General features: G+C 33.9%; 3 protein-coding genes and 1 pseudogene across 3 annotated transcripts; 2 read left to right on the top strand and 2 right to left on the bottom strand.

Moving 5' to 3' along the window:
- Positions 1–4,150: 4,150 nt before the first annotated feature.
- On the bottom strand, positions 4,151–6,853 carry LOC106293318. Its single transcript, XM_013728982.1, has 5 exons — positions 6,188–6,853; positions 5,959–6,108; positions 5,741–5,863; positions 5,228–5,664; positions 4,151–4,909 (listed from the first exon to the last, which is right to left on the bottom strand). Exons 1-5 carry the CDS (start codon positions 6,801–6,803, stop codon positions 4,295–4,297), a joined length of 1,941 nt encoding a protein of 646 aa, XP_013584436.1. The 5' UTR covers positions 6,804–6,853; the 3' UTR covers positions 4,151–4,294.
- Positions 6,854–8,662: 1,809 nt separating this feature from the next.
- Positions 8,663–11,097, top strand: LOC106295953 (uridylate kinase). Its single transcript, XM_013731970.1, has 7 exons — positions 8,663–9,003; positions 9,149–9,290; positions 9,372–9,425; positions 9,768–9,859; positions 9,974–10,200; positions 10,550–10,726; positions 10,816–11,097. Exons 1-7 carry the CDS (start codon positions 8,801–8,803, stop codon positions 10,923–10,925), a joined length of 1,005 nt encoding a protein of 334 aa, XP_013587424.1. The 5' UTR covers positions 8,663–8,800; the 3' UTR covers positions 10,926–11,097.
- On the bottom strand, positions 11,049–11,924 carry LOC106295954 (protein MKS1). The gene has a single exon (XM_013731971.1). It carries the CDS (start codon positions 11,823–11,825, stop codon positions 11,181–11,183), a length of 645 nt encoding a protein of 214 aa, XP_013587425.1. The 5' UTR covers positions 11,826–11,924; the 3' UTR covers positions 11,049–11,180.
- A 1,045-nt stretch (positions 11,925–12,969) lies between these two features.
- On the top strand, positions 12,970–14,615 carry LOC106292168 (annotated as a pseudogene).
- Positions 14,616–20,947: the final 6,332 nt, after the last annotated feature.

Here is a 20,947-nt window from a genome sequence, read left to right as displayed (position 1 = left end):
ATTCCGAGGAAATTCCTCGGGAAATTCCGAGGATTTCATTTTCCGTCGGAATGTCCGTCAGAATACCGCTGTTTTCTTGTAGTGGGACTTGAAAGTTCAAAAAATACTTTTGATAGGAGCGTTGCACCCATCGCGACGTATGATTCAAGATATATATATTTTTTTGTATGATTCAAGATATTGTTATATAACAACACCATTTTATATTCAATATAAAAGTATCTTATCTTTTTTTTTTTTTTGTGCAACATATAAAAGTATCTTATCTGTTTCTTCATTTGTGTTCATACAGTATCGATATTTACGCTTACGCACATACAATTTACACATATACGTACGTTCAGATGAACATGTTGTTGACTAGTGACATTGTATTGGAAGCAAAGCAAAGTTATTTTCGTATTCTGTACATCTTTCCTTTCCAAGGGCCTACAAACCCAAAGCTTTTTTTTTGTTTTGTAATTTGTTACCATGGCTGTAAAAATAACTACTTTTTTTTGAATAAGTTTTACATATTATTCAAAAAAAAAAAAAAAAAATTTGTTACCACGTATTAAATTTGAACAATTCCAATAAGAAATATTGAGAATTACAAGTTTATAAATCTATATAATATTCTAGAGTTGTTTTAGGTATCCAAAATTAAATTTCTAAAAGACAATTGCTGAACTTCTGATGTTTAAAAACACACAAATATGAGCAATGTTTCAAATCGCCACAAAATTGTTCATAACTGTTTCTCCGTTCTTTTTAATAACATCTACTATATTAAAATAGAGTCCTAAATTTATCTACCATAAAAGTTGTCATTAAGTTTTGGACTCTTTGAAGTCGGTTAGAAAGCTGTTTTATTTATGGACCATTTCAAATTTGTTATAATTTAATTATTATATAACACGCTACTATTACAAATGAAACCGGATAACTAAAATTAAACCGTTATCTATTAAAAGTAAACCAATATATTGACACGAATTAATTTAAATCGAGACCGAGTGTTATATACAATTTTTTTATCTATACAATAACTCTCATTAGACCTCTTATCGTATAGATGATACCTGGCGCCTTTTATACTATTGATTCTGATATCTTACAAACATCATTATCATACGAAGACATAAATATGTTTTATTCTCTTTGCTTCATAATTAGATTATCAATGCAGTAACTCTTATTCGATCTCATTTTCGTATAGATAATAGTTGCCTCCAAGTTGGCTGATTCTTTCTTAGACTTATAGAAACCTGGCATTATGAACACAATATTGTCAGTATATAAACTTCAATCATCTCATGTTCACTATTTTACGTTTTAACAAGTCTTCTTCTAATAAGATTAGAGCTTAGATATCATATGTATTTTTGAATTTGAATAATATTCATATCTACCAATTCTGTAAATATAATCCTTACCTAAAAGAACATTTGAAAGATGTCATTGAGAAAAGATTTGATCAAATCTACACTAACTTGACTTCGACACCAAATAATCGATAACAACTTGATAGGATTTGATTCAAACTGTATATTCGAAAAAATGATATTAAATTTTGAACAAGATTTACCTCCTTATATTACGACCTCCCTATTAGTCATGGTCATATTATCCGAAACCCGAAAACCGAACCGAAACCGAACCGAAAAAAACAAGACCAATACCGGACCGAAAGTTACAAAAAACCAAATGGTTCCTATATTTCTAAATCCAAAAAAAACGGAACCGAACCGAGACCAAACCGACAACCGAACGGGCATCCGAATATATTGAATGTATTAAAAATATGAATTATTTTAAAATTTCATATATATAAAATTTAATTTATAAATAAAATATAAAAAAAAAATCTGAACTACCCGAATAACCCGAGTATTTTTTCGGGTTTAACTCGGGCTCTCGGGATTTTTGGGCTTTAAACCCAAACCAAACCCAAATTATTTGTAATGCGGTCCCACTTCGGATTTTATAAAAAAAATAGAAATCCGACCCAAACCCGACATTATGCGAACCAAACCGATCCAAAAAAATTATTGGTTCCTAAACGGTTCCCAACCCGAATAACCCAAAAACCGAATAAACCGAACCGACCCGAACCTCCCGAATGCCCATGACTACTCCCTATTACTCAATTTTCCATCTACATTCATAATCTTGCATATCTTAACTCTGTATAACAACCCCAACAAAATATGAAAATCAGAGTATGCTATCCATTCTTTTAAAAATGGAAATTGTAATATACTCAGAACATTCATTATACCTAATCGTTTGCACATCACTATAAATAAGCTTCCATCAATTTATTCTTTCTACACCCGCGATACAAAAAAATTAGACTCATATGGCTATGGTTACCTCAGACACGATCACTTTGCTAAAAGAAGTCAAACCATACACTACAAGAAAACATAAGCTTAACGAGGGCGGTTTTCCTCGTGAGTTCGTCGTAAAAGAGGCTTTACGACGAATTAGCGAGGAAACACGTTTTCTCGTTACTCATCCGTCGTAACACATATTTCCTCGCCAATTCGTCGTAACTTAGCGAGGAAAATATAAAGACTAAGTACATCATTTCGTCGTAAAGACCACGTAAATATTCCACGTAAGGAAGTCGCTATATTTCCACGTAAATACCTCGAAACGTGCTCCTCGTAAACTACACGTAAATACCTCGAAAGTGTTTCCTCGCAAAATACACGTAACTACCACGAAAGTATTTCCTCGTAAAATACTCGTTTATCTTTTCTCGTGATTTCCTCGTATATGTTTTCTCGTAAAATACTCGTTTATTTTTTCTCGTCATTTCCTCGTAAAGTTTCCACGTAAATAGGTCGTACATTAGCTACGAATTTACTTCGTTTTTATTATTTTACAGAATTTAAAAATATAATTAAAAAAATAATTAATTCTCCTTCTGATCTACACGGTATGTATATCTTTTTTTTGTGTACCTCACGGTTTGTATATCTATATTCACTGAAAGATGAACAAACCATATTCTTAAAACGTTTCATATCCAATTAAGTTTAAAAGTAAGGGTGAAGATTATAACCTTTGTTTTTTACCAATTGATAGATTAAACCTAATGCATGTCTTCATAAACAAATAAATTGTAGATGAGACGATGGATTTATTCGTAGATTGTATCTGTCTAGATGAGAGAAATTTTAGATCGGACCATCGAAGAGAGAGAGAGACACGAAGAAATTGAAGATTTGAAACTTTACGTCGACAATAATTAGTTAAACAAAAGCTGTTCACTTTACACGTTTTTTCCCGAAATAAATTTCGTTACACTTTGGGCTTAAAACTATATGTTTATATGTTAAATTGTATTCTGTTAATAATTGGGCTTAATCCATAAACGAATTAATTAGCCCAATCCTTTTTATCTTTTATGTAAATCCATAAAATCTTGGGTCATATATATTTGATTTTTTAAACAACTGAAATAACTAGGAATATGTCATGTGTATTTCTTTACATAGTTTAATTAAATACTATAAATAAAAAATAATAATTTATATTAAAAAAAAATAAAATTGAAATTTATCGAGTTTTAAAAATATAATTTATAAACAAAACATCTAAAACTAAAAGAAAAAAAACACCATGTACATCACTTTAACTTTTTGCATTTGTACAACATATTTATAACACCATCACAAATTCAATATATGTACGGACATATATTATATAGAAGTCAATAACATAAAAATATTATATACATATATTAGATACCACTAAATATATATAATAATTTGAAGAACAATATCCGCGCAGCGCGGATCTATCTCTAGTATCCATTATATCTCCGACTTAGTGAGCCGGTCAGTGACACAACGACACTAACATATATCACTAAACTATAAATCTTGATCAGATGAACGTACGACTGGTTAACTGATCGAAACGGTGTAACGCATATATTTTTATATCACAATAACATATCGTTATATGGCAATTTCTCTACAAAATAACCAAAGAAGTAGATGAATTTCATGTCACACATAGAAGCTTGAGCAGAAAGAACCTACTGTACGTATTCCATTTTCTAGAATGAACACTCATTCTAAACATAGTCCTGTGATTCTTCAAGAGCATCTCGTACTTCTACTTGTAGAAAAAAAAAATATTTTTATTTCTCCATTATTTGAACAATTTCTTTAGTCAGAAAAAAAAACTCTACAACTTTATCCAAATGTATAGATAACTGATCACATCTCGTTGACGAAGTAGCTGCGGCTCATGTGTTCCACAACATTGGCTAGAGTGATAAATGTTCATATCAACATTATTTTTTCCAGAAGAGCTTAGACCTTCGCGGCGACTCGCGAGGCTTATCAAAAACTCTAGGGAAATAAGTCGAGCAGAAGATCTCAAGTAGCACAGGAAACTGAAGAACACCGAACATCCCAATCGGGACAACAGCGAGCACCATAAACTGAGCCGAAACCCACGGTGTTCTCCCTCTAACCAGAGTCATAAGCGTCACGACAAAACTCACCATCATTGTCGTCATCGAGAGAAACAAAGTCGCAAGACCCACGATCTGTTTCGTCGGAAGCGATCTAAGGAAGTCCTCCTCGCGGTAACGAGACTTAAGAATGCCGAGGAACATGAGCAGAGACATGCATGAGGTGAAGAGAGATATAGCGTCTGAGATTAGGAAGATCATGAAGAGTTGGCTGTGGCCGTTGTAACTGTCGGGGACAGTAAAGGCGGAGGAGAACATCATTGTGGTGATCAGAGCTGCGACGACTGTGCAAGAAGTGGCTGTGTCTTTCATCCACTTCTCTCCTTGGTCCACTAGCTCCTTGTGCTGGTCTTTAAAGAGAGCCTGTGGAGTTTTCTTCTGCTTCAAGTTAACCATTTTTCGATGCTTCGGTTGCACTAGGCTCTCCACTTCCTGGAAACAAAACATGGATATTATACTATGTTGTGAACAAACTAATTAAACACGAAAAAAATATTACAAACATGATTGTTTTAGGATTTGTAAGTTGATTATGTGAATGAATAATTTATCACACGCTATAATCAACAGATTCTCATGATTGTGGTCAGTGTTAGAAATTCACAGATATTACTAGACAGAATTGTGATTTTTTTTTTTTTTTTTAAACTTTGACAGAATTGTAATTCTAGCTTCCTTGTTGCACATTAAAAGTTATACCTAGTTTCGATCGTGTGTAGCAAGAAACAATTATATGTAACTATGTATCACCTTAAACCACTGTAGTTCTCTTTGCATCTGAAGAGCAGCACCAGGAATGAGATTAAGCCGTGAAATTGGGGCTTTATACGCGGCGTGATGAAGCATATTATTATGGAATTTGTCCCAAGCTGTAGCAAGGATGTTTTTCTTGGCACCCATTTTGTAAATGAGGCTAAAGATCTTTTCTTGCCTATGGCTTACCGCATAGAAAAAGAGGTTAAGACCGTAATTATCTTTGAACCACACAATATCAGGATAATGATTCATCACTTCCTCGATATACTCAACGATACCATTCTCAACCGCCTTGAAGAGAGCTTGGTTGAGACCAGCGTTCTTCTGTTGAGTGGCGTCAAAGTTAGGTATCTCTTGGCAGATACAGTTTAGTATCTCTTTGGCTTGAGCATGCCCTAGCTTTAGTTTGTACACTTTTTTTATGTGTGGAACTGTCAATAAAAAAAAACATTATCATTTAAGACTGATCAAAATCAACAACTAGGGCTAATGATATGAGATGCTTACAAAAAAATCTGAGGTATTTTAACAGTTTCTCTTGAATCCAATTATGATCTTGTGGTTTCTTGTATTGATGGTGATAATCATTCAGACCGTCATGAGGGTTATTAATCTTCTCTATGTAAATACCTGTAAGAAATTAAAACCATAAGTTTAACTATATCTTAAGTTAAAGCCTAATATATAACTCCACATTATATTTTAATCTTTCATATAATACTCACAAGAATATACCCAACGTTGCCAAAACGCAAGATGGGTACCGCTAGGGAACGCACAAGGCGTTTGAGCAAGCGCAATGATCGCTGTATCGTTATCGCTGTCTCTAGTATAAGCCAGCTTAGGATACCTCTGAATCAGATCCAAAGCAATACCTTCATATATACTGTCACATTAGCCACATCATATGAACATATAGTACATATAAATGTTTATATATCATTAGGAACTTACCATATAGTCCATCGACAATACAGTTTGTCACGAGCATCGCTCCGTTCTTGCCCTTGTGTTCATCTAACTCATCACAAGGATCAAGATCACTGAGAAGTGTGTGATTGTAAAGATACCGAACCAGACCTTTGTGACCGTATAAGGAAGCCAGCACGATCGGTATATGTTCTTTAGCATTCCGAACACTAACCAAACGAGGGCATTTCTTCACCAAACACTCTGCGATTCTCACAATCCCACCTGTCGCAGCATAAGCAAGCGCCGTGTAACCGTCGTCGTTCTTGATCTCCAACTCTTGCACCGGATTGTGAATTCGTTTGACGATCTCTTCCACGATCTTGATGTGACCAGACAAAACAGCTTTGTGGATCGGTCGGTCTCCGTTAGAGGTTAAACTTGCGTTTAAAGCCTCAGGGTTTCGGTCCAAGAAATCTTTCGTGGCTTCCAAGTTACCACTGTCTATGTGCTTGAAGAGGACGATATTAGTCGAATTCTCTGGTGGTAGCTCGTGCGGCTCATCGAACTGCATACTATCTGACCGGAAGCTTCCACGGTCGGTTTCTGATCGTATACTGTCAGCTCTGAAACCTCTGGGATAGCCTTTCTCGGTATCCATTACTGGGTTGCTTCTACCTCAAGAAAATTGATTATATATTTGTGTACGTGGAAACCTGGTCGTATATAATTTCTCTAAAAGGAAACACAGGGCAGAGCTTTAAATGTCTTAAAGAATGGTGACTTGTCTTTGAAGAAAGGTTTAAAAGAACAGGAAAAGGAAGACAAGAATTTAAGTAACCTATAATTCTTGACCATTTTTAGCCAGTAGTAGAACATTATCATTAGCATTATGCTCTACATTATCCAATCAAGAATTGCTAGAAAAATATTTAGAGAAGCATTTACTAAATACTAATGCTCTCCAAATGCTTTCTCGCCAATGCTCTCATATGAAGCTTTTAAAAAAACATTTGCATTTATAATTTATAATATTAAGGAAAATATATAATTAATTAATTAATTTTATTTAATAATATCATAAAATTATTTTCATATCCAGAAAATAAAATTTTGATTTCTAAAATTAATTTACAATATTTTTTTAATAGTATTTCACATTTAAAATATATAATTAATTTATTTTAAATGTGAAAAAATATTTTTAAAAATAGATATTTTAATTATAAAATTTATTTTAAAATAATATTTTTTGATATAAACATAATTTTTAAATTATTAATAAAATAATTTAATAATTTATCTTTTTAATTTTATATGTTAATATTTATATATATATATATTAGAAATATATTTATTAAAAATAAATATATTATATATTATATACTAATTTTATAATAATTTTAAATAGCATACTCATGCTGCTCTACCAATCATCATATTAAACAGTTTAGCAAAAGCATACAGTTCATGCAGCATACTGTTTCTATAACATACTGCTACTGCTAATGTTTATACTTTACCAATCAAGACCGAAGAAGTGTTTAAGATATTTTTTTTTTGGCCATAGTATTTGTTTGATTTTCTTACTTTTAACTTTTCCTAAGAATATCTGAAAGATTGAGCTTTAGTGTTAGACAATTTTAGGTAATTGCGAAGAAAGGAATCTAATTCCAGTCTTCTAACAATGTTATTGTAGGTTAACTTTTAAAACTTGAACTTGTTGTAAAACATTGATCAAGGACATATAGCTAATCGGTTAGCCACTTCCATCGTGTTTTCTCGGTTGTCTCCATCTTTTAGGTTCGTCAAAGTGCTTGTACAGGTTGAATCATCTCATTAGCGAGACCTCTTCGAGTACTAAGGTGATCAGGACAAAATAGTTTTCTTTTTATAGTTTTCTGCCCATTTACGTCATTACGTGTTATGCTTGTTTGCCAGATTAAAAATAGTTCTAAAATATTTATATGTTCCTGAAAATTTTATGTATATGTGTATTACATATATTCAGAAATATAATAAATTTTGATAACAAATATTTTAATTTACCAATTTTCACAATTCCCAGCCAATAGTATTTCAAAAAGTATAATTTTTTGAAAATTTTACAATTCGCCATTATTAACTAATAAACACTACAAAGAAAAATTCAAATATACATCTTTTCGAAACAAATATATATTTTAGAACATTTATCTTATAAGAATAGAGAGTGTATAAAATTGAGTGATTATCAAAACAATAGTTAATTTTAAAAGTATAGTGCACATACATATTAATCTGCAACATCTAATTTGATAAGTTCAAAAACAATACCAAACTTTAGGATTTTGATATAACATGTGTTGAAATCATGCTTTTAGTTTAGACATGTATAAAAATTTATAAATTACTCATATGCATGTTATTTTAAGAAATTCGGTTTATTTTGTTCTATATATAAATATAGTGATGTTTTCCTTCTTAAATATTTTATTTCACAAAAAATAATAATAATCAAAACACTGTTCAACTGAGAACGACAAATTCAATAAGGTAACATTCGAACCAGACCTTATCTTCCCAAAACGCAAACCCCTTCTCCACCTTGCCGGCAACGCTTCTCTACTGAAAGCATCTTAGATTCAATTCCTCTCTTCATCTTTTATTTCTCCAGCAATGGCGATTCCGTTGCCCCTCACTTCCTACTCGCCAATCTCAACTTCTTCTTCTATTTCCCGAACCTCTTTCGTCCCTCTCACGCCTCGCCATCGTAATTTCTTCTCCGAACAGAACTTCAGTAGGCGTATACTTATCAGCTGCTCTTCATCTTCGTCTTCGTCCTCTAACAATGGTTCAACTCCAGAGTCCATGAACGGGAGGTATTTTTAATCTTTTACGTCCACCAGGTGTTTGTTAAAATGCGTCAGTGAAGTCACTTTTTTTTTTGGATTTGATTAGATATATTGCAAAATTCAATCTTTTTTTGGTTGAAGTAAATCTTAACCTTGGCCTGCGATTTTCCAGTGGGTTAAACGGGCAGTCATCGTTTCCTGGAATGCCTTCCTTTGATGGAACATCTAAGCCACCGGTTAAGTGGAGAAGGGTTTTGCTTAAAGTCAGTGGAGAAGCTCTTGCTGGAGACGAGGAGCAGAATATCGATCCAAAGGTTTCTCCTTTTTTCTCTTCTCTTTCTCTTATTTTCCTGCTTCATATGTCTCTCATTCAGTTTCTCGCTACTCTTTTTTAGGTTACTATGGCGATTGCAAGGGAGGTTGCAGCAGTTACTCGTCTTGGCATTGAGGTTTATTATCCAAAACAATTTTTTTTTGTTCTAGCTGTGATTGGGTTGCACTTGTAAGGAGCTAGGTGTTATGGTTTACACTCTTTCCTAGACATGTTGATTGACAAAGTATATGATTTAAAGGAAATGTTTAGTACAAGAAGTGATGATGATTGCCTGTTGTACAAGTTGCAAAGTGTGTTGTTGAGTGTTGAGAACTATTTTTAGTTCAAACTTACAAGAAACATGAGGTGGAGGGTTGTGCTTTAAACATACGTGAAAGGATGATGATGATGAGTTTGGGTCCTGGGCATTGCAAGGTCCTGTATGCTCTGTCCTGATCTTCTTACGCTTTTACAACAGGTTGCGATTGTTGTTGGAGGAGGAAACATCTTCCGTGGATCCACCTGGGCTGGGTGCAGTGGCCTTGACCGCTCCTCTGCTGATTACATCGGGTATTGTATAATGTGTTTTATTTTTCCTCAACTTTCTATGATAGTCTTCTTGTTCCTCCTACTCCAAACGAAATCTTGTGTTTGGTCTCATTTGGTTCATCTAAATTTTGACAGGATGCTGGCAACTGTGATGAACGCAATATTTCTTCAAGCGACAATGGAGAGCATCGGCATTCCAACACGTGTTCAAACCGCTTTCCGCATGTCGGAAGTCGCAGAGCCTTACATCAGAAGACGAGCCATTAGACATCTAGAAAAAGGCAGGGTTGTGATATTCGCAGCCGGAACAGGCAATCCGTTCTTCACAACCGATACTGCAGCAGCTCTCCGATGTGCTGAGAGTAAGTTAAAAAAAAAAGAGAGTTTATGTTTTAAACTTTTGACCAAAAAAAAAAAAAGTTTATGTTTTAAACTTTTCTCCGATGATTTCATTAACACACTTTCCCCCTTTTTTGACACAGTTAACGCAGAAGTAGTACTGAAAGCAACAAATGTAGATGGAGTCTTCGACGATGATCCCAAGAGAAACCCAAACGCTCGATACTGCAGCAGCTCTCCGATGTGCTGAGAGTAAGTTAAAAAAAAAAGAGAGTTTATGTTTTAAACTTTTGACCAAAAAAAAAAAAAGTTTATGTTTTAAACTTTTCTCCGATGATTTCATTAACACACTTTCCCCCTTTTTTGACACAGTTAACGCAGAAGTAGTACTGAAAGCAACAAATGTAGATGGAGTCTTCGACGATGATCCCAAGAGAAACCCAAACGCTCGCCTCCACGAGTCACTAACTTACCAAGAAGTAACCTCAAAGGATCTCTCCGTTATGGATATGACTGCTATCACTTTGTGCCAAGAAAACAACATCCCAGGTTTGCTCTTCACAAACACTCTCTCAAACCTTAAACAACAGAAGAAACTTATACGTCAATGATATTTATTTGGTTTGTGATTCTTGTAGTTGTGGTCTTCAATCTGTCTGAGCCTGGAAACATCGCCAAAGCCATCAAAGGAGAGAGAGTTGGCACATTGATCGGAGGAACATGGAACTCTACTGTTGCAGCCACATGAAGAAACTTATAACTATTACTACTTCCTTAATATAGCAAGAAACTTAGAACTATTACTTCCTTAAATATAGTATCTTAGGTCTAGGAATCTATGTCTGGTTGTTCAAAAAAAAAGGAATCTATCTGTCTGAAATTTTTGAAGTTAAATGAGTTTTACATTACAAAGACACAAACCACTCATCTTAACCCTTTGGGCTCAATCTTGGGATATGTCAAAATGAATAAAAATTACATAAAGATCTAAATATATTTTTCTCTAAGGATCCCAAATATGACTACAAAAGACATCAGCAAACGTTGGTGAAGCAACCAAACTAGCATAACTAGGACTATAAAGAATAAACGGGCTCATTAATCCCGACGGAGAAAACCATCCCGGTGAGAACATTCCAGCAGAAGCTGGCGGCAACATAGCCGGAGACGGCGAGAGTATCCCCGGAGCGTAGCCACTGAACTCAGCTGCTTCTTCCATAGCCGTGGCGACTTCCACCGTCTCTTCTTTAGCCGCCGTCGGTTCCTTTCCTCCTCTCGGGCTAGCATTCTCCGTCGCTGCGAGTCTCGCCGCCGGCGACACATCTCCGCCGTTTCCGGATTCGTGGAAGACCCCGGCGGAGATTCCGGTGAGTCGCTGGACGACGTTCATGAAATCGGAGGTTGTGGTGTGCACGACTTTCGGCGAGACGGCGTAGATTACCACCGGCTCTCGAGGAGCGTAGACCGGAGCTTGGTCGCGGTGATGATGCTGAGGAGGCGGAGCAGGGTGCTTGGGAGGTTTCTTGATCTTGTGAGAGTCTTTATGGACGCTGAGAGGGGAAGGACGAGGACCGTAGATCTGAAGCTGTCGTTTCTGGTTCTGTTGATCGGAAGGATTATTGCCGGTTAAATAATCCGACGGATCCATTGGGAAAGAGACTTTCTTTCGATCGAATTGGCTTGTCTTTTTTTTTTTTAACAAGTTTGGTTTTGGAGTTGAAATGAATGTTCAACCGACGAGTATATTGACCAAAACATTTGTTTTTTCAGACCGATTAGTTTGACTTTCAAAATATTGACTTTTGCAGCCAACTAGACCTTTACAGCACATACTCAATTTAGGAATTCTTTTTTCTTGTCTTTCCACTTAATATTTTTAGGAAGGATCTTAGGAATCATTGATTCATTATCAGCGGCAACATTTATAATAATGTTTTCTGTTCACCGTGATCAACTTCTTTGCCAAACAATTTGCGTATATTAATTCATGATAATTTAATTTATAATATGATGGCTGTGCTACATGATTTGTTTCGGCATAAAAGTTAGCCTAAGACCTATTAACATGTGTTGTTTCTCTTAGTTTCACTATAACTATCATATCATGTTTTATTATATTGATTTGTATATCAAAATATTTAGGGTAGAGATCAGTCCCACATTTTCTAGCTGTAATATGTATATTCAACAAACCCTATATATTTTGATATCTAACAATAATAAAAAGAGAATATCCTCAACATTTAGCCTGTCCACATAGGCAGATTAAATCAACCAATGAGGAAGTTTAATTTTGCCATATCACCATTGCTGATATAGAATGAACTTTCGTGTGGGTTGTATTACAATTATCGTTCGGCCCACTCCAGCCCATGTTAAGTAACCATGTTTCGTTTCAAGAATCCCGACTTATCCACTTCATTTTTTTTTTATTTCTGATTTTGTTTTCCTTGCGTTACTTTCTCAATTTATCATGATCATCAATTTATTCTTAAATGTTTCGTTCCATCTCCCCTTAATCCTTCTCTACAGCTCTATATCTAAACCTAAATCAAACTCTACTCTGAAAAGCTACAGCCATGGCCATGAAATCCACCGGAAAAAAAAACTATGCCATATAGCTCTCATGTCTTTATCGATGGCTTCTCCCGTTCTTCGACGATCTGCATCTCTGATTGTCGTAGTCAAGATTGTAACTTCTGGATGACGATTCATTCCTCAAGTATTCCTACTTCAGTACATATGCGATGCATGACTTACATGACGTTTCTCACCACAAATACATGCGCAGGATGACTCTTAAAGGCTCTAAATCCATCATCGCAACTCCTCACACCGTCTTCTTCGACGAAATGGTTGCCAGAATCCTAAACCAGATGCTTATTGGTCTTCAACTACTCTTCATCGACGAGAAGGTAAGGCCTGCTATTCTGAATCCTTTATTTTTCTTGCGCTGAAAATTCCAGTATTAATGTATTATCAGGTTTGGGTTTAAAAAGACATAATTTGCATGCTAACGGACGAATGCTGATTCTAACTGTGATTTCATTATTAGTTTCAGGATCTGCTATTAACGACCAGCTACACACATTTTTGTGACAATTTTCAGGATAACAAAGATGCAGTGGTGAAATGACAACAATTTAATTGGTCAGTTCGGTATGGGGTTATATTCATCATTCTCATTTTTATTGTTCTCCAGGGAGATTGATTTACGGTATTTGAGGTTGAGTTAATTTTCTAGGTTATTTTGGTATTGTTTCAGTTGGTTTTAAGCTCTGTTTCAAGAACAGAGAATCAAGATGCTATTGATGCTGCTATATGGTTGGAATACTTGCTGACCCTAAAGAAGCAAGAGTTGGAATTTGAGAGATTCACTACTTCCGATTCAATCCAGTCCACTTATATCGATAGTAATGGAGACTGGCACCGAGTAAGCAAAAGGAGCTCGAGAACAGGTACCTACGAACTGATTTTGTTTCACTGCACTTTAAGTTTTAGTACTGTATCTTCTCTTCAATGATTTAACCTGTAACACCTTTTTCTATTGATGATATTCAGATTCTTGGTCTATGAAAGTGCAACACAAGAGCTGATCTGAGGAACAGAGTCCAGTTAGCTGTTGCAAGACGACTCTACTTGAGAAAACAAAAAATAAGCTCTGGTGGTCTATGTGAATTCATTGATGTGTTGCCTATGTTTGGTCCTCCAAGACATGATAGTGCATACACCATTAGAAGAGCTTCAGACCTCAGTGTCAACATCCAGATGATCACTGGTTAATATCTGTGCATTTACTTCTCTCTTTGGCTTTAATCTTATGCTGTTTTGGTTTTCTTATAGGTGACCAACTTGCTATTTCCAAATAGACTCGACGTATGCTCGGTATGTGATCAAACATGTATCCATCAGCATCAGCTACTCTACTTGGCAATCACAAAGACGAATCCTAGCTTCTGTTCCTGTTGAACAGTTGATTGAGAAAGTTGATGGCTTTGCTGCTGTCTTCCCAGATTAGCTAAGAGTTTTTTTTGTTCATAAACTTGCTCTTTCTCTCTACAACGATGTTTTCGATATTGTTTAGAGCCAGAGCACAAGTACAACATTGTGAAGAAGTTGCAAGAGTTGAAACATATATGTAGAATGACTGGTGATGGATGCTCCTACTTTGAAGAGAGCCAATATTGGTATCGCTCCTGTTACTGATGCTACATACGCTGCACGAGGCGCTTCTGATATTGTTCTCACCGAGCCTTGACTCAGTGTTATCATCAGCGCAGTTTAAACCACTCGAGCCATTTTCCAAAGAATGAAGAACTATACAGTCAGTGCTCTCTTTTAAGCTAGAACTTTTACATTATCTTTTCTCTTCTCTAATCTCACTTTGTTTATCTAACAGATTTATTTAGTTTCAGTTACCATTTTCAGTTACAGGTAAGTAATCAACCTTGCATGTATTTGTGAACACCTTCAAATAATCTTCCTGTTTATGGCCTCTTTTATAGTTTGAGTTCATGCTCATTACTTTAATATGGATTTTTAAATTTTCGCCATTTATGGTTTGATCTTTGCTATCTTGAACGATGGTGTGTTCTCTCTTTTAAAAACTTCTCCCAAGTGCTTTAAATGAACACATAACTAACGTTGTTACTTGCTCAACATGAATAATCATGACTATCTCAAAGGAAAAAGTAGTGCATTCTCCTATAGCTGGAAAATCAAATAAATCTTTGCAACTGACATTGTCTTTACAGGCTACATGGCTTTAGTGACCATCGTTTTCTTGCTTAGAGAGCCAACTTCTTCCTGGTATATATCTAAACATATAAAAAATCTCTCTCTCTTTGTTCAATCAACTTCTCCATCACACAAACATAACTCCTCTTTGTTCTTTTCCTTAGAGAACTTTCCACATGAGAGACTTGAGAGGCAATGAACATGAAATGATGTCCGTTTTGTAATTACACGTCAGTATTGTGTGCCAAGATCTTAGATTCATCATTTGATCAAGAGGCAGGTACTTTCCAGAACGACCTTCTGATAGCATAAGCGGTAAAGCATAAAAATGGTTTCGTTTCTGCTAGCCATTATTTACGGATACGCTGTGCGCGAATATTTGTCTGCATTTCTTTAGAGGGCCTTCTCAATTCGCTATTGACTAGATGCATGAGTAGTCATCTCTGTGTTTCTGGCGACTGTACATCAAGAACTTGCGAGTCGAGTTCAATACAATTTTGTTTATTTGTAACTAATATTTGTGAAATACTCCACGTATATTTTTCATGCAACTATGGGTCATTGTTTGTTATATTGTTGTCCAAAATTTAAGTGTCATTTATTCAGTGCCGACTTCTGAAAGTATTTTACATATGTATGGTTACTGTTTTTGCTTTTTTAGTTACAAATATTAATATGTTTTATACCAAATTCAACTTTATATTGTTACTCTGGATTTTATTTTTATAAACAGGTAAGTTATAAACTTAAAATACGCTTGGACTCATACCTTAAGTGTGCTAACCAAATTCAACTTTGATGCTCTTACTTCTTTCCCCCTTCTTAGAATTTGCAAATTCAGTGGTCTCATCTGTTCATCAACCCATCAACTGACAATGTGACCAACCCATTGCCATCTTAGAACATTGTAAGAAGCTTTATGCTAACGAACCTCATAGGATTGCGTAAATTATTATTTTATAAATCATATTGTTTTTGCTTTGTCGACAAAGTTGTTTGTCGTACATAGTATTTCCATATGAAAAGAAAAGAGAAAACAATAATTTTCTTTAAATAAGGATTATGCGAACAAAAATGAAAGAAAAACAAAATTATATTAAAAACATGCATGGATAAACACACGTAGCTGTTATGTTTAGTTGGTGACAACACATCTCCCTGGTAACTATTTCGAGAAAATATTTGTCTAAATTTATAACAAATCTAAAGGTTCATTGGTAAATTAAACCCTACAAACATATGGAAATGCGCATAATGCAATGAATTATTCTTCAGAATCCTAAAACAAGAACAAAGGTTAGAGAGAGTGTTTTAATATAAAAACTATTTTAAAAGTTAAAATAACGAAATATATATATATGTAACATTTAGTTATTACAAGAAAGTAAAATAATATTAATAAAGTTACCAGAGTGTATATATATATATATATATATATATGTAAGATTTAGTTATACGTAAGATCGTCAATATTTTTAAACTTGACTCGGATAATTAACCAGATTATTTCTAGAGTTACTAGATCGACTGTTGCTAAACTGTGGATCAATAAAGTAATAAAATTAAAATTTATTATATAGTTATATATTAATATAATATTATTAATCGTCTAAAATATTAGATAATATCAAAATCATGATTTATTTTAAAAATATTAATTGAAATTTTTACTTTTAATTGAAATTTTTATTTGCCATGAAAAACAAATTATTTAACTAACTTTTTAATATCAAATTAGGACTTTCGCCAAAAATTAAGATAAAAATAATTAAATAACCATTTTTTTGAAAAAAAAATAATTTGAATCTTAAAAAGTTACATTACAAAGAAATTTTAATTGTTACCTCCAAACCATTATGTTAGAATTACTATAATCTCGCTTAAATCTAGCACAATTAATTACGATATTAATAATAATTACTATTTAATATGGAAATATACTAGCATATATATACATACGTCTCTTCCTAATTTCCAACTCATTCACAAAGCAAACGAAATAAAAAAATGGCGATCGTTAATTATGCCCTCATTAACAAACACAAACCCTTCAAGGAACACTTGGAATGTATAAATCAAGCTTCTCCATTCCTGGAAACAGAACACGAGTTTTGGAGGTGAATCTCTAGAATTAGTTCTCGCAGATGTGTAGATTTGTGTTTTTTTTTAATATTTTTTTTATTAATATGGGCCATATTTATGTAAATTTGGGTAAGGGATTTATGAATTTTATTTTATAGCCCAGTTTTTAAAGAATAGACATTTAAACTTCTCATATAAAAAAGTAAACAATACTATATTTTCTTCACCATTTTATGGTTGTTTTCTTCTGTGGTAAAAATAAAAACCACAAACAGAAATATATTATATATTAAATAAATCAATATTTACAAAATATATTATTATCTTATTTAGTTTAGTCACATATAATATCTATAGTATACAATATAAAAAATAATATAATTAATAATTATTCATATAAAACCAATGTTTAAAATTAAAATTTTCAATATTGTGTTAAATTTTTAAATTTTGTAAATAAATAAAAAAAGCAAGGGATTAAATATTTGATTAGTACAATTTCATAAAAAACAAACTGCAGAAGTTATAAAATTTACAAAACAAACTGCACAAGTTAAAAAAAAATTCGATATCATATTATATATGTACAAATAAAAAGTAATAATTTTTAAAACCATCTAATAATAATGTTTCGTTTGTGAAAAAAATCCAAAATTAAAAACAGTTTAAAAAAAAAGATTTACATAATCAGTTACACATAGACAACCAAGTATTCATTCGAGTACAAATCGTTTATTGGATATCCGTGTTTTAGGATTTTAAAATTAAATAAATACAATTAGAATATTATAAATGTCTGCATGGAGTTCGAGTCGGATCATTTTCGGTCCGGGTTAGTTTGTAGCAACCTAAAAATTCATAAATAAACTTTGAATTTTAATTTTTCATTAAATAATTTATATAGAAATAATCTAAACCCGCGTGAGCACCCGTTATACCAACTCCATCATAATAAGTTGTTTAATAATTAACTTAAGAACCTAAAATAATAATGGAATGCACATAATCTATCCAAAGTACTTTTATATAGTATCTAAACATGGAATCGTTCATAATGAAATCTCTTACATGTTTCACAATTTATATAAATATTTATTTACAAAACAATACTTATTTTAAAATTGAAATATCTTATTAAAAAAAACTAAACAATATAATATAGTACAAACTAAAAGCTATTCGAATAAATAAATTGTGATTTTGATTGGTTAAAAATTGTGAAAATATTTAATCAAAAAATAATACATTTATAACCAAAGTATAAGATGATTTTTCAATACGTGTGAAAATTTTAAAACATGCATTTTTTAAAACATTAATTTTATTGATAACAAACCGCGCGTAGCGCGGTAAAATCTCTAGTATAAATAAATATAATAAAACATGATATGATAGTTATAGTGAAACGAAGAGAAACAACACATGTTAATAGGTCTGAGGCTAACTTTTATATAAACATAAGTTCAAAATGTTGACAGAAAAACATAAGTTCAAACATTCATTTATATGCTGGAATACAGCAAAACAAATTTAATTTGTTTATTAAGGTCCATGAACATTGTAACACCGAGCTTATTTTAAGTGGATGAGGTATAAGTGTATAACAACATACTTTAACCTAATCCCTTTCTCAAACAAAAAAACATACTTTTAACCCCCTTAATCCAGTGGTTTGAGTAAGGGTTCATAAATGCTTCTACACCAGGAGGTCTGGGTTTCGAATCCCAGCAAAGGCGAATTATGCAGATTTATGGAGAAAAACATACAGGAGATCTTCGGAATGGCGCAAGGAGTACCGTCAGGCATGGATCTCATAAGATGGCTCAGGATGATGCAGTCAGACGTGAATCCTCATAAGGCAGGTAGAATTGCCAGTTGTAGAATCGTCTTGTAACATTTCTCATAGTTTGTAATAGCATAATTAACCAACGACAAAAAAAAAAAAAATTAGTTTGGTTATCTTTGCAAACCTGTAACTTTGTGATTGGTCGATTTTTGTTGTTTCTTCTTATAATAAAAACCGGTTATTGTTGACCTCGAAACAGGAAATCCCAATTTTCGATGAACTTAGAAGTCATTTGGAAAATGGGCTTTCATTCCTTTAAAGCCCACAATATGCGTATAGTTTAGCACAAGCAATTAGCCCACAATTACATTTTTGTATGAATATTACTATCTTAGGAGTAGGGCTTATATGTTTTCTTTTTGACAAAAGGTTCTAACAAACAACACACTGTTGTGAAACTAGAGAATGAAATCTACATTTCTGTATTATTCATAAATATAAGGAGCCTTTTATATAGGGAATTACACCGTCATAGAATAATGGAAAGACTAAAGAAATGAAATACAAATATGGAAAGAGTACAAATCATAATCTAATAAGGAAAAGGCAATATGTTGATTCTCTCTCCTCACGACCGAGTCTCTCTCTCTCTAGCATTGGGCCGGTTATGAATCTGGCCGGTTATGGACATCCACAATATGATTTATAACACTCCCCTTTGGATGCCATAACCATACATGGATTGTAATACGCTTTAGATGTTGCTTCATTAAAACCTTACCAGGAAAACCCAGTGGGACAAAACCATGCTGAAGGAATAAGAGTACAACACGTATTACTCCCCATGTTCTGAACAACTCGCGGCTGGCCTCATGAACAGCCAAGATCTCCGAATGGTTTGAAGATGTGGCCGCGATCGTCTGCTTCATGGAACGCCATGATATTGCCGTTCCACCATGTGTGAAAACATAGCATGTATGTGATCGAGCATTGTGTGGATCCGAAAGATAACCTGCATCAGCAAAACCATTTAATCCTTCTTTGTTTTGGTTAGTATAAAATAAACCCAAGTCTTCCGTTCCTTGCATGTAACGAAGAATATGTTTAATCCCGTCCCAGTGCCTTTGGGTTGGACAAGAGCTAAATCTAGACAATAGATTCACGGCAAAACATATATCTGGTCGTGTGTGACTAGCCAGATACATCAAAGCTCCTATGGCACTGAGATATGGCATTTTGGGACCAAGGACATCTTCATCGTCCATCTTCGGACGGAATGGATCAGTGTCCAGGCCGAGAGACCTCACGACCATGGGGCTAGATAAGGGGTGAGATTCGGCCATGTTGAATCTCTTGAGTACTTTTCTGTATATACCATTTGATGCACAAGGATTCCATCTCTTATGTACTCAAGCTGTAATCTCAAACAAAACTTTGTTTTTTCAAGATCTTTCATCTCGAATTCTTTCTTAAGATATTCAACTGTTTGGGAGATTTCTCCAGAGGTTCCTAAGCTATTTAAATCATCAACATACACTGCTATAATCACAAAGCCCTGGCCGAATTTCTTTATAAAGATACAAGGGCTGATCGGATCATTCTTATATCCCTCTTTCACTAAGTACTCACTTAGTCTATTGTACCACATTCGACCTGATTGTTTCAATCCATAAAGTGACTTATTCAACTTTATACAATGTTGTTCTTGAGAACTCGATTTGTCTTTCAATTCAATACCCTCTGCTACTTTCATATATATATCATTATCCAGTGGCCCATATAAGTATGCATTTACAACATCCATTAACCGCAAGTCTATTTTTTTCTCTTATAGCCAGACTTATCAGAAATCTAAAAGTAGCAGCATCCACCACAGGAGAGTATGTCTCCTCATAATCTATTCATGGTCCTTGTGCAACAAGCCGTGCTTTATATCTAACGACAATACCATGTTCGTTTCTCTTCCTCACAAAGATTCACTTGTATCCAACTGGTATAACATCATAAGGTGTCCTTATTATTGGACCGAATACATCTCTCTTCTTTAAAGAGTTTAACTCCACGTTTATAGATTCTTTCCATTTGATCCAATATGATCGTTGAGTGCACTCTAAGATAGACGTGGGTTCATGATCCTCATTATCATCCATGATTTCAAGTGCTAC

The sequence above is a fragment of the Brassica oleracea genome, chromosome C5 (assembly GCF_000695525.1).
Source record: "Brassica oleracea var. oleracea cultivar TO1000 chromosome C5, BOL, whole genome shotgun sequence".
Classification (NCBI taxonomy): Eukaryota; Viridiplantae; Streptophyta; class Magnoliopsida; order Brassicales; family Brassicaceae; genus Brassica; species Brassica oleracea.
Note: the sequence above shows the minus strand (reverse complement) of the source record. Positions and strands in the feature narration are given on the sequence as shown.

Coding starts and splice junctions, on each gene's coding strand:
- LOC106293318 (XM_013728982.1), bottom strand. CDS start 6,803: ATGGATACCGAGAAAGGCTATCCCAGAGGTTTCAGAGCTGACAGTATA. Junction 5,864..5,958: donor GCAACGTTGGGTATATTCTT/GTGAGTATTATA, acceptor AATTTCTTACAG/GTATTTACATAGAGAAGATT. Junction 5,665..5,740: donor AAAATACCTCAGATTTTTTT/GTAAGCATCTCA, acceptor TTTTATTGACAG/TTCCACACATAAAAAAAGTG.
- LOC106295953 (XM_013731970.1), top strand. CDS start 8,801: ATGGCGATTCCGTTGCCCCTCACTTCCTACTCGCCAATCTCAACTTCT. Junction 9,291..9,371: donor AGCAGAATATCGATCCAAAG/GTTTCTCCTTTT, acceptor ACTCTTTTTTAG/GTTACTATGGCGATTGCAAG. Junction 9,860..9,973: donor TCCTCTGCTGATTACATCGG/GTATTGTATAAT, acceptor AAATTTTGACAG/GATGCTGGCAACTGTGATGA.
- LOC106295954 (XM_013731971.1), bottom strand. CDS start 11,825: ATGGATCCGTCGGATTATTTAACCGGCAATAATCCTTCCGATCAACAG.